Consider the following 13,864-nt stretch of genomic DNA (forward strand, 5'->3'; position numbering starts at 1 on the left):
CAATATCGCTTTCAAATATAAGTCTGAGCAATCTCATATGTTATAAAATAATATTAGGAGGCTGTAGCCAGAATGATCTAAGATGTTGCTTTGAATAATGGATGGATTATTACAGTCTGGAATCATTAATTAATAAGAGTAACTCTGCTTCTGTCGCGCCAACCGTTGAGGAATTAATCGCTGCAATTAATTTCGAGCGGTATTGTTACCTGGACTAGTCTGCTCTGTGGCCTTCAAAGTAGCCTCCTACTGTAGCAGTACCTTTTACCCTCCCTCCTCCCTCCTCCCTCCTCCCTCCTCCCTCTGCCTACACACACACACACACTCGCTGTTGCTTTTTATCTTTTTCTTCTTTTTTCATTGCTCCGTACCCGTGAAAAGTTTTAATAAATTTAGGCTTGATGTCACCACCATCATGATTCATGCCTCATGGCATTGGCAGGTCTAGATTAATAAGATTAATTTTGCTTTGCATTTGATTTGATGAAGAAATGGTTGTGGCGTGTAGGTTTTTCCTTACCCTTCCTTCAATAACAGAAGGCAACACCCAGTTGGCTTGTTTTGTATATAGATATATCATCTGGTAGTTAAACCAAACTGAGTGCGTTTTGTATTTGTTTATAATTCCATCCAACAACAAAAATATCACATACACTCTCCATGCGTTGACCTCTACTTAATTACTAATTACTGCCAATCTTCTTAATTACAAACCAATTTAAAATGATATAAATCATGACTTGGGTTGGGCAGGCAAACATCACAATCTGTGTTTGGTCTGAAAGTTTACCGCTTGATCCAGAAAGTTGACGTTTTCATTTCATGTGCTAATTAAAAGATAATGTCTCGAGCTTTCATTTCACAAGGAAGCCCCAGTTCTTCCAGCGTAAGATAGAAGGACGCATGAGCAGGATCATTGAATCATAAATGACAGTTTTCAATTCTTTTAGTTGAGAAATATTGAACATATATATCGCTAGTATGTTTTTTTTCCCACATTATTGAGTGTAAACTTATTAGACCCACCAATGGCTGGTGCAACAGTAGCACGTTATTAATTATGAAGAAAGGAAGGTTTTCTATAATTTTCCCATAATTTTCATCTATTTGTTCCTTTTGCGTACATGGAGAAAGGAAGGTTTTCTTCGTGCCTAGTACCCACATAAATATATTTTGCATACATACATATATGTATGCAGTTATCTTTTTATTGGGATGTTTGTACGTTATTATTGTGTGGATGCTACTGTAAATGGGAAGAAAAGTAAAAAAATGTACATGATATCCGCACAACAATAATGTCCGAACGTCTGTATAATTATGTATTCATTACAAATTATTATGTTTGTACAATATAGATATATCTTGATCACTGAAATAACTACTTGATACAGTAAAATATACCCAAATTGAAATGGAATGATTGCAGTTGAAAATGTGTCACACCAACTTTTTTTTATTTGAAACAGCTCGGATATCTTTTTTCTGGTAAGAAGAAAAGCTTGGATTAAGTCTCTTGTGTGTACAATCAATGACTAGAAAAAGGCAAGAGCACAATATTTTCACATCTTGTCTATTCTATATGTGTATAAAAGCACCTGGAGTGTGTATGTGTGTGAGTGAGACCAAACAGTTGTCACAACTTCCCTTTGTTTTGTTCTCTTCCTCTGAAAATAATGGGAGTGGGATTCTTCTTTATGGAGTTTTCATCTTCTTCTTCCTCCCAATCTAAGTCCCAGTTGATAGTATATGTTTGTCTTGTAGTTTTTGGTCTTTTCCATTACCCCACAATTACTGTAGAGGCTGCCGTGAAGATACCTCCAGGCCAGACAATTCCAGCGGTCATCGTGTTCGGTGATTCTATAATGGACACGGGCAACAACAACCATCTTAAGTCTCTTGTTAAGTGCAATTTCTCTCCTTATGGAAGAGATTTCCAGGGACACAAGCCAACAGGCAGATTTGGCAATGGAAAAGTGCCCTCTGACTTCATAGGTATGTCATATATATATATATATCTACTAAATCTCGCTCTCCCTCTCTCTCTTCCCGTCAATATATACTCACAGTATATATATATGCATGACAAATAATATACATGTAAACTAAAGAATATGAGTGAAGAATTTAGCAATTAATTTGTCGTCACAATTATCCAACCAAAATTCCAAGTTTTTTTTTTTCAATAGGTATATTTCATTCCATTAGAAAGTGGGAATAATGGGCATGTTATGTAATGCACTCGTTAAGAAACTTACATGGAAAACCTCCGAATATGAAAGAATATCACACGTGCCGAAGAAGTATAAAATTAGAAATAAATTACATAGCATCAATGAACAAAACATCCTGTAGGAAATCCGGTGGATCAGTAACTCATTCCGCCACTCCATGAGAGTACCGAGCATAGCGAGAGCCGAGCGAGTTCCAACCAAAATTCCAAGTTTTGGCATATATGTGTGTGAATATTCCAAGTTTATATATTCACATGCTGCTCATGTTTGAAACAATCACATGTTTAATAAAGCTAGCTTTTTTCTGAATTCAGTTTGCGGATTTATATATGAAGTTTAATTTTGTTTTATTCAGAAAGTAGCAATATAATAAGGAATTTATTTAGTTGAGATATATTTATATATCTCGTGGTTTCTTCTTTTGTTAAATTACTTGCTTATTAACACTAACACTCGGTATTTGAATTTTGAAAATTATGAGCAGTGGAAGAACTGGGAATCAAAAAGTATTTGCCGGCGTATTTAGATCCTAGTCTACGGCCTGAAGATCTGGCCACGGGAGTCTGCTTTGCTTCAGGTGGCACGGGATACGACCCAATGACACCCGAAATAGTGGTACGTACGATCGCATCTAATAATACAACAACTACAACCCTAATATTAATTAATTTTAATTTATTCTCCAATTAATTATGATGAAATACAGTCAGTTATATCACTCTCGGATCAGTTGTCAATGTTCAAGGAGTATATAGGGAAGCTTAAAGGCATTGTTGGAGAAGAGAGAACCAACTTCATTCTATCCAACGCTCTGTTTCTGGTGGTGGCTGGCAGCGACGACCTTGCCAACACCTATTTTACCATTCGCGTAAGAAAAGCCCAGTATGATATTCCTGCTTACACCGACCTTATGGTTGACTCCGCGTCTAGTTTCGTCAAGGTACCTAACATATATATAATGTTGTTTGTTGGATCTAATCTTAATCTAGTTAATATTTAGACTTAGGGTTGACTTAACTGGCAGGAATTGTACGGACTTGGCGCGAGAAGGATTGGTCTGTTCAGTGCACCACCAATAGGATGTGTGCCTTCACAAAGAACATTAGGTGGAGGATTAGCAAGAGACTGCGCCGAAGAATACAATGAAGCAGCAAAGTTATTCAACGCTAAACTTTCTCGGTCTCTCAACTCCTTAAACACAGCCCTCCCAAACAGCAGAGTGGTCTACGTGGATGTCTACAATCCACTACTGGAAATCATTCTCAACCCTGCCAAGGATGGTAAGCCTACGATAATTGCGTACGTGGATATATATTTGATCATCAATCAATCTTAATTTTCTCATTTTGGGGTAATTAATGAATGAATGAATTTCAGGGTTTAAAGTTGCGGAGAAAGGATGCTGTGGAACTGGGGTCATAGAGGTAGCAGTGTTATGCAACAAGTACGATGCCACGTGCGCAAATGCAAGTGATCATGTGTTTTGGGATAGTTACCATCCCACAGAACGGACCTACAGTGTGCTGATTCCCCCACTTCTCCAAAGATATGTAAACGATTTCCTTGTCGGCAACTGAAACTGATTACATTTTCATATGCTCCAATCAGCATATAATAAATAACATATTATGAATCGCTTTGTTTCTCAAAGTCACGTAATAATCTATAAAAATACAGTTTTCAAATAATTTACATTTGAATTAATGCGGAGTCGATGGATTCTAAAAAATGGTACCACAACCACAACCACAACCACAACGTATCAATATCAAAATCCTGCAAAAAAAGAGGTTGCAACCAACCACACATTATAATTTTATGCAATTATTAGGGTGGAGAGATTTTAACCATAGGGCCAGAGATATGTTGGTTGGGGGTTTAGATAGATGTATTACTACCAAGGATGGGACTTGCAGGACCGACAATCAATTCCTTTTAACGATCAAGACCCACAAAAAGACAAAACTCCATCCATAATTCTTTTCTTTTGGTCGACCTTGATTTCCATACACTGAATGATTAAATGACACTACTGTGTTGCTATGTATAAATGATTAAAAACAATGGTATGAGGAATTCATATGAATGTTTTCGCACCGGTGCTCACCCTCACTACTTTTGTATCTTTAAAATTTTGAAATTTAAGGTGTCACATGGATCAGAAAAAATTTGGTTGAATTCAGTTGGGACGCAAAGGGATGTCGAGCGAACAATAACTGGTTTTATATGTATATATTCTAGTGGGTGACAGAAGTGAAGTGGCTACGGGTTTCTCGTGGAATATTTATTGAGATGAGTTTATTATGATATATGAAATACACTGTTGCAACTTGTATGCATACTTATTATCATGGAATGAAATGAATAATATATCTTATTCGGATCTCTGTACATTATTATACTACGGATGCTATTGTAAAGAAGCAGAAAAGCAAAGAGTAGATAAAATACATGACGTCCGCAAGATAATAATATTCGGATGTCTGCACACGAGAATATTAATATATATATATATATATTAATTGTTGAGTGTTTTAAAAAACACATACATGCATGATACATACATGTGGTCCCAACTCAACTCCTAATACTAATACATGATCAACAAGAGCCAAGAGGGGCTTAGCTGATTAAGCAGTTGTGCATTCATGCATGATGCATCCGGCAGCACGAAAACCATGCACACGGCAAGCAGGATATGCTCACTCAGAGGACCATAAATTTATAAGAAAAAAAAGAGAAAAGAAAGTATTTATTGATATTTTTATTCTAAACAAAAAATGATTTCAAATAAATTTTAAAACTCCATATATGGCACAGACTCTTTTTAGCTAATCGACAAAATGTAACGCATTTAATTCTTACATTAAAGCTGGAGGAATCGAACGGTTGGGTCTTGAACATTAACATTGGCAATACTGCATGTAATGCACCAGTGACAGTAATAACCAGAGGTACTCTTACTGCGGATTCAGCTTCGTATTCAATGGGTGGGCCTTCTGTACTTTTATCGACTGTACGCATCAACAGAAGATTTGCCTCGCTCAGCTGCTTGCATTTACCCCAAGTTTGTCTCTTCCGCTTCACAACTACAAACACACGCCTTTTAATCGATTCCTCAACTTTAAAGCATCTCCAACAGTACGTAGTCAATCTTACCTGATAATTTAAAAAGTATTATTTGACTCTAATAAATTCTTTAATTTAATTAATATTTATGTATTTATTATAGGATAAATTTCACTTTACTATTTGGATTGATACACTAAGTTTTTTTCGTCTCCTCCTACATGGACTTTGATTTTACTACAACTTTCATGGCTCCGTTAATTTGACTGTCAAATTTTTCATTAAATGATGTGACATTCATAACTCCACATTTGATCACATATCTTAGGGAAAAATAAATAAATAAGTAAATCTAATTAATATATCTCTCTTTCTTTAACTTTTTTTTTTCCTCCCACATCCCATGTCAGACCCCACCCCACCATCTTCTTCCACACGACCAAACCCATATGCACCGCAGCGCCTCTATCTTAGTCCCAACCTTACCTCCACCATCATCCACCCACCCGCAGCAGCTCCCAAGCCCATTGGAAGATTAACTAACAAGCATCAAACTCTGAACTTTAATTTATGTGATGGAAAAACTTGCAATGGTTTAGCTGTGGCATGACTAGAGGGCAACTTTGAGCAAATTAGCCTCCCCCAATTCAGTCCTCCTTCTCGTTTTTTTGTCTTGCTATTATTTTATGAGATGGGACTCCAAAAAATAATTGGATATTATTAATGGTCTGGTTGCCATTGCCGTATATGATTGATGGCTCCATTAATAATAACTGGAACAGTGAAGTTGGTGGATGGGGAAATTTATGTGGCGCGACATGTGTCGTGTGTGGAATACATTTTTCGCGTTTTGAATTGCTGGTTGGTTGTTGTTCAAATTCATTCTATATAATATGATTGGCTGTTTTATTAATTGTTGAGATGATGTCCCGTGTCCTTTATCCTATAAAAATATTTTAAAAAACCTAATAATTGTGTTTATTTTGTTTTGCCCTTACTAGCTGCGTACCAACTACTATATGTAGATGTGTCTGGTGCGCGATGTGGAATAGTAATCGTCAGAACAAATGACACTACATATTGAATGGAAGATGATATATATATGTTGAAAAGTGATTCGGCTAGGATTCTAGGAATTTGAAGTCTTGGAAGAAACATCAGAATATTTCATTATGTATATTTACAATAGGACACAAGACTTATATAATACAAGGTAGCCTATTTTAGGAAGGAAATAGAACATAATTACATTGATTTACACGGATCAAATCTGTTCCTATGATCAAGGAGAATCAATCAAGTATCCTAAACGATATTGTCTTCCAATACTCCCCCTCAAGATGGAGTGTGAATGTCAAGAACACCCATCTTGCCAAGTAGAGAACGGAATGCTGATTGTCCAAGTGGCTTAGTGAATATATCAGCAAGCTGCTGTCCAATAGGTACATAAGCTGTCGAAACAACCCCAGAGCGTATGCGCTCACGAACAACATGACAATCGATCTCTATGTGTTTGGTGCGTTCGTGAAAGACTGGATTGGCAGCTATGTGAAGTGCAGCTTGGTTGTCGCAGTGTAGCTTTGCCGGACTCTTGTGATCAATGTGCAGGTCAGCCAATAAGAACTTCATCCACACAAGCTCACATGTAGCAGAGGCCATGGCACGATACTCGGCTTCAGCTGAGGATCGAGAAACAGTGGATTGTTTCTTGGTTTTCCAAGATACTAGAGCACCCCCAAGGAATATACAATAGCCTGTGACAAATCTTCTCGTAAGTGGACATTGAGCCCAATCGGCGTCGCAATATCCTTGCAACATTAAACTCCCATTTGAAGGAAAAAGAAGCCCTTGTCCAGGTGACCCCTTTAAGTATCGTAGAAGACGGTGAACTGCGTCAAGATGAGGCTTTCTTGGTTGTTGCATGAATTGGCTGAGTATATGAACCGAGTATGAAATCTCCGGCCTAGTGATCGTGAGATAAATGAGTTTCCCAACGAGCCTCCTGTATTTCGAGGCATTGTGGAGAAGTTGCCCTTCCGTGGGAGATAATCTCAAGTTTTCTTCCATGGGAAACGTTGCAGGCTTTGCACCGAGTAAGCCGGCTTCATCAAGAATGTCAAGTGTGTACTTACGTTGGGAAATGGAGATTCCTTGAGAAGACCGAGCCACCTCCACACCAAGGAAATACTTCAAGTGTCCAAGATCCTTAAGTTGAAAGTGGGACTGAAGGAATTGTTTGAGATCATGGATGACAGCCTCATCATTGCCTGTTATAATCATGTTGTCGACATAAATCAAAACAACAGTAAATGATTTTCCACGCACCTTAGTGAATAAGAAGTAGTCGGCCATTGACTGCTGGTAGCTGGCTTAGTTTATAGCAGTGGAAAATTTATGAAACCAGCTGCGAGAGGCTTGCTTGAGGCCATAGAGGGACTTGTTGAGTCGGCATACATTATGCTCCCCCTGCGGGCGAAGCCCAGGAGGCAGCTGCATATAAACTTCCTCACTAAGATCACCGTGAAGGAAGGCATTATGAACATCCATTTGATGTAAGGACCAATGACGGACAGAGGCAACGGCTAACAGACATCGAACTGTGATGAGTTTAGCAACATGAGCAAAGGTTTCCTTGTAATCGATACCTTCGCGTTGTGTAAAACCTTTGGCAACGAGGCGAGCTTTATAACGCTCGATGGTACCGTCAGAGTGGTACTTGATTTTGTAGACACATTTGCAACCGATGGTGCGATGACCAGGAGGAAGGGTAGTGAGAGTCCAGGTGTTGTTTTGTTCAAGGGCCAGAAGTTCAGAGTCCATGGCAGCTCGCCATTAAGGATCACTATGAGCCTGTGCAAATGTAGTGGGTTCGACAAAAGTAGAAATGACACAAGCAAAAGAGCGATGTGATGGTGAAAGATGACCATACGAGACATAGTGAGATAGAGGATAGCGAGTACCTGACATGGAGGAGGAAGTGGCGCTGGGAGCAAGGGATTGCACATGATATAAATGGTAGCCCTGGAGCCTTACTAAGGCTTGAAGCGCGGCCAGAGTGACGAGGGGCGGGGGTTAGGAGGTGCTAGGAGTGAGTCGGTAGTGGTTGGTGGGAAAGTGGAAGGGTCTATCGGTGTGGGCAAAGAGGGCGCTATGGGTGTAGGTGTAGAGGAATGGGGTGCTGGCGGTGGTGCGGGTAAATGGGTTTCTGGATGAGGTTGTGTAGGATTAGGGTGAGTGGGATAGTCGGTGGGGATAGGCAAGACAAGTGTGTCAGGTTGATGATCAGGAGGTTGTGTGAGAAAAGGAAACATGGTTTCATGAAAGACCACGTCACGAGTGGAAATTTTTTTGTGTGTGGTGAGTTCATAAATGCGATAACCTTTCTGGCCCAATGGGTATCCAACAAAAATACATTTTTGGGCACGTTGGTCAAATTTATGGTGAGGATGGAGGTTGGTAGCATAACATAAACAACCGAAAACCCGTAAGTGAGAAAAATTGGGAAGTTGACGATGCAAAATTTCATAAGGAGTTTTGTGAGCAAGGAGGCGGGTAGGTAAACGATTAATTAAATAACACGCTGTTTGTATGCTTTCCCCCCAAAAATGTAGTGGTAAATTGGCTTGAAACCTAAGTGCTCGACCAACATTTAGGAGATGACGATGTTTTCGTTCAACAACCCCATTTTGTTGGGGTGTGGACGGACAAGAAGTCTGAAACATGATACCCTTGCTATCAAAAAAGGAACGCAAAGACATGAATTCACCACCATTATCAGCCCTAAGTGCTTTGATCATGCAATTAAATTGTGTGTGGACCCAAGCAATGAAAGAACATAACAACCCTTGTGTTTCAGACTTAAAACGCATAAGATGGATCCAAGTATAGCGAGAATAATCATCAACAATTGTTAAAAAATATCGAGCCCCCGAATGGGAATTGACTCGATGAGGGCCCCAAATATCACAATGTATTAAATCAAAATGTGCTTTAGAAGAAATAGAACTTGACGGAAAAGATAAACGGGTTTGTTTAGCAAGGGGGCAAACGTCACATGAATGACTAGAATCAGACATTATTGTTGGAACTTGTTTGGTTAAGGCTTGCAGAGGCCCGGCGGAAAGGTTCCCTAACCGTTGGTGCCAGAGGATGGAGTTGCGGCTAATGTGATGGGCAAGGCAAGGGTTTTGTTCTGGCGCCAAGTAGTAGAGCCCATTATATCGCTTGCCCAGGCCAATCGTCTTCCTCGTATCCATGTCCTGTATTACACAAAAACCAGGGAAGAAAATCACTATGCATCGTAATGCTGCAGTAAGTTTGCTAACAGATAATAAGCAAACTCGAAAGTTAGGCACATGGAGCACTCCATCAAGTTTAATGTGAGGGGTAACTTGTATAGAACCGATCGAGTCTATTAAAACCTGTCCTCCATTTAACAATTGAACAGAATCTAGCATGGATAATGATTTCTTGTCTAGTAAGTGAGGAGAGGAAGAGATGTGGTCCGTTGCCCCACTATCAATGATCCAATATAAGGTTTTCTTTGGGAAGACTTCTGACAAGTTAGAGGAAGGTGTGATTGTACCTGTTGCATTCACAAAGTGTTGAGGATTACCATCGAGGCTGCTCTTCTTGAGCATTGCCATAAGTTGATTATATTCTTCAGTGGTGAACTTCGAACCGTCACTGGACGTTGCCTTGTGTCGTGAGTCAGCGCCCTTGGTGGTCTCGATTTCCACTTGCACTTGGTTTGCCGCAGGTTTTCTTTTGTTTGGTGGCTTGACTGACTTGCCATGATACTTATGGCCAGGTGGGAAACCAATCAGATAAAAGCATTGATCCAGGGTGTGGTATTTTTTATCACAATATGAACATTGTAGGGTGTTTCCTTTCGGTGCAGCAGCTTCCTTGTTATGAGTTACATTCATGGCATGTAAATTTATACTGTTACGATTCAGAGATACCTCTACTTGTTTCTCTTGTTGGTGAACAAGGGAGTATGCCTTCCAAGTGTCTGTAGTGGCTGCATCAATAGTATCTGGCCACGTACTGCTGCATAAGAGTCATTCAAACCCATCAGGAACTGCATCACCCTTTCTTTCTCATCCCGATCACTCACCTTTTTCAATCCCCCACAGGTGCAAGTCGGGATTTCATTGTAGGATGCCAGTTCATCCCACAACGCTTTTAGTTTCGTGTAGTAGATCGAGACTGATTGCTGTTCCTATCTGTGTTCAACGATCTCTCTCTTGATTTGATAAATTTTCCTTGTGAGAAACGATCTCGCAAGTCGGCCCAAACCTCGGCTGCTGTCGTGTAATAAGAAACGCTGCTTGCAATGTCTTCGTGGACCGAATTGAGAATCCAGGCAAGGACCATATCATTGCATCTTTGCCATGATGCAAATTGTTTGTCAGTCTCTGGTGGAGGGTCGATGGTGCCATCAACCATGCCAAGTTTATTCTTCGCACTCAAGCTGACTCGCATAGCACGACTCCAGGTACTATAGTTGTCTCCTTGAAGTGTCTTGGAGACCAGAATATTCCCAGGTTGATCTGAGGAATATAGAGTAATAGGGTTTGAGACATCCGTGAATGTCTCTGTAAACTTTAGGTTTTGGGTGTCGGTGGACGTCCCAATGGGTTTTGGATCGCCCATGGTGATATTGTGTTTGTTGGAATTGCGGAAGCTGTGTGGGTATTCGGAGTCACCAGAAACGGTGCTCTGATACCATGTTGAAAAGTGATTTGGCTAGGATTCTAGGAATATGAAGTCTTGGAAGAAACTTCAGAATATTTCATTATGTATATTTACAATAGGACACAAGACTTATATAATACAAGGTAGCCTATTCTAGGAAGGAAATAAATAGAACATAATTACATTGATTTACACGGATCAAATCTGTTCCTATGATCAAGGAGAATCAATCAAGTATCCTAAACATATTGTCTTCCAATAATATATATATATATATATATATATAAATGCACACACACATGTACAGAGCAGAACCAAGGAGGGCCCAGAAGTTGCCTCACATTCGTCATCCTTTTCCTTTATTGGTTTAGTTTGAACTAGCTAGAGTCTAGACAATATTATAGGTACCCTCGAGTTCAACCCAAAAAGAGAGAGATTGCAATTGGAATTGAAAGAGGCGTATTCAGTGATCACGACAATATTATTAATGATGACGTTGTTTGTTTTTTCTAGTATGGTAATATCGGTATTACTATTAATGACGACAGAAGCGGCAGGTGGAGGAGGAGGTGGTGGTTTAGGGGTTAAGCTGCTAGCAGCTGCCAATGTTACAATTCCAGCTATGTTTATGTTTGGAGATTCGATCGTTGATACAGGCAACAATAACGACAATCTCAAAACACCAGCTCGCTGCAATTTCCCTCCATATGGCAAGGATTTCCAGGGAGGCATACCCACTGGCAGATATTACAATGGAAAGGTTCCCTCTGACTTCATAGGTTGTGCATCTTTCGCTGCTGCATCAATAATCTCTCTCTCTCTTTCTGTTTCTTTTTCACTCTCATTCTCGTGGTCAATTGGTCATCCACTCATTTGACCGTCAGTTTAATTAGTTACCAGAAATATCTAGCACCGTCTTTCCTTTGTTGCAACTTGCTAGAAAGATTTCAGAGGATATTTGGTTGGTTGTCAATTGGCAAATCAGTTAACATCATATCTAATCTTATAAATTACTCCAACGTGCCCTAGTCTCCGAGTTGTCAAATCTGTTCTTCTGTGTACTTCGCCAGTTGTCCAAATCTTACTTTATAGTTTTTTTGGGTTATGTTGCTGCCGATGGACAATGCATAGAAAATGATTAGAGAAGTGAAGGCAATACTTTGGCCATTTAACGTAGGGAAAAAGAATTCGGGAGACTGGGCTGTCCATCGTTGTTAAAGCCCATGGTTTGATGGGTTTTATCTGGGCCTTCTCGTCAACTTCCTCAGTCCAATAGGGAAAATAAGAAAGAAAAACATTCCATATGCAACAAATTAAATAATATGGTCCTTTAGTTTCGTGAGTATTGTGGCACTAGAGTTGTTCTTCAATCTTCATCATAATGCAAGTTTGATTCCTTATACTTCCATTTTGTTCTGTTTTTTTTTTCAGCGGAGGAATTGGGTATTAAGGAGCTCTTGCCAGCCTATTTGGATCCAAATCTAACGCCGAATGATCTGCTTACGGGTGTCACTTCGCTGTGGGTGCCACGGGATATGACCCTATGACAACAAAAGTTGTGGTGAAACGACTTGCATTAGTTGATTATGCTTGCTAATCAAGTTCATTTTCACTTAACTTGTTCTTAGTCACTTGTTTTTTTCTTTGGTTAAACTTAAACAGGCAGTTACACCACTATCCGATCAATTGCTACAATTTGAAGAATACATAGGAAAGCTGCAAGGAATTGTGGGAGAAGATAGAGCAAACTCCATCTTGGCTAACAGTCTATTTTTTGTGGTAGCAAGCAGCAACGATCTTGCCAACACCTACTTTGTTACTGGCATTAGGAAATTAGAGTATGATGTGCCTTCTTACACCGACCTCATGCTCAATCACGCTTCTGATTTCCTTAAGGTAACTTTAAAACATATTAAATCCGATCGATGTCAAAACTATATAATACTAATCTCTGTCAAAGCTTGTAATTTTGATTTGTTTGATTTCTTGTGTTGTGAAAAGGGGTTGTATGCATTGGGGGCACGGAGAATTGGTGTTTTCAGCGCACCCCCTATTGGATGTTTGCCATCCCAGAGGACTTTGGGAGGAGGCATACTAAGAGATTGTGTAGAGAAACCCAACCAAGCAGCCATGTTGTTCAACTCCAAACTCTCTGCAGAGCTGGATGTCCTCAACAAAAACCTATCCAACTCAAACCTGGTATATGTTGACATCTACAACCCTCTACTCGATCTCATCATCAACCTTACTAATTACGGTAACTTACCCTAAACTTATAACTTAATCCATTAATTCAAGGCTTAATTAAATTATAGATTCAAGTCTAGTGTTAATTATATTACATATTAATTTGGTATGTTTTTAATTACTTATTTTGTCCATGCGCATGCAGGCTTTGAAATTGCGGATAAAGGGTGTTGCGGGAGTGGGAAGCTGGAGGTGTCTATACTTTGCAATGCATTCGAGCCTGAGACTTGTACTGATGACTCTAATTATGTGTTTTGGGACAGTTACCATCCCACTGAAGCCGCATACAAAATCATTGTCAAGGAACTCATGACTAAATACATCTACCGCTTGGCATGAGAGACAAATCAACTCATTAATTTATATATAATTTTATTTAATTATTCAGATTGAGGATTTGCAGAGAGCTCATGATCCTCCAAATCCAATGGAATAAATCTCTGCAAAGGCCTTTTTGGTTACTCTCAGTCTCAGGGAAATTGTACCAAATTACATGATTCATATGGAGCACTGATTATACAATAATTATTGAAAGCTTATTATAATATATATTACAGATTTCCTTCCTTGTTTTTGAATTTTGATTGAGTTTCAAATTCATGCACGTGATTACT

The 13,864-nt window shown here is 39.4% G+C and overlaps 2 protein-coding genes and 1 pseudogene across 3 annotated transcripts; 2 read left to right on the forward strand and 1 right to left on the reverse strand.

Moving 5' to 3' along the window:
• Positions 1-1,473: 1,473 nt before the first annotated feature.
• LOC103321219 (GDSL esterase/lipase EXL3-like) lies at positions 1,474-3,884 on the forward strand. 2 transcript variants are annotated; one of them, XM_089045917.1, is made up of 5 exons: positions 1,474-1,995; positions 2,719-2,849; positions 2,941-3,174; positions 3,259-3,533; positions 3,612-3,754. In XM_089045917.1, the coding sequence occupies exons 1-5, from the start codon at positions 1,677-1,679 to the stop codon at positions 3,616-3,618; spliced, it is 966 nt and encodes a 321-aa protein (XP_088902043.1). In that variant the 5' UTR covers positions 1,474-1,676; the 3' UTR covers positions 3,619-3,754. The 2 variants fall into 2 exon arrangements, with proteins under 2 accessions (XP_088902043.1, XP_008221228.1); XM_008223006.3 differs by having other exon boundaries at positions 1,577-1,995; positions 3,259-3,514; positions 3,612-3,884.
• A 5,634-nt stretch (positions 3,885-9,518) lies between these two features.
• On the reverse strand, positions 9,519-10,940 carry LOC103343532 (uncharacterized; annotated as a pseudogene).
• Positions 10,941-11,541: 601 nt separating this feature from the next.
• Positions 11,542-13,729, forward strand: LOC103321380 (GDSL esterase/lipase EXL3-like). Its single transcript, XM_089044413.1, is given in 6 exon segments — positions 11,542-11,782; positions 12,435-12,512; positions 12,515-12,564; positions 12,666-12,899; positions 13,005-13,260; positions 13,396-13,729. Coding segments are annotated over 6 exon segments (1,053 nt in total). The 3' UTR covers positions 13,590-13,729.
• Positions 13,730-13,864: the final 135 nt, after the last annotated feature.

The sequence above is a fragment of the Prunus mume genome, linkage group LG2 (genome assembly GCF_029339155.1).
Source record: "Prunus mume cultivar Tortuosa linkage group LG2, ASM2933915v1, whole genome shotgun sequence".
Classification (NCBI taxonomy): Eukaryota; Viridiplantae; Streptophyta; class Magnoliopsida; order Rosales; family Rosaceae; genus Prunus; species Prunus mume.

Bases quoted from the DNA above. Each gene is read 5' to 3' on its own strand.
- LOC103321219 (XM_008223006.3), top strand. From the start codon at position 1,677: ATGGGAGTGGGATTCTTCTTTATGGAGTTTTCATCTTCTTCTTCCTCC. The intron at 3,175-3,258 runs GTACCTAACATA...CTTAACTGGCAG, and splicing joins CCGCGTCTAGTTTCGTCAAG to GAATTGTACGGACTTGGCGC. The intron at 3,515-3,611 runs GTAAGCCTACGA...AATGAATTTCAG, and splicing joins TCTCAACCCTGCCAAGGATG to GGTTTAAAGTTGCGGAGAAA.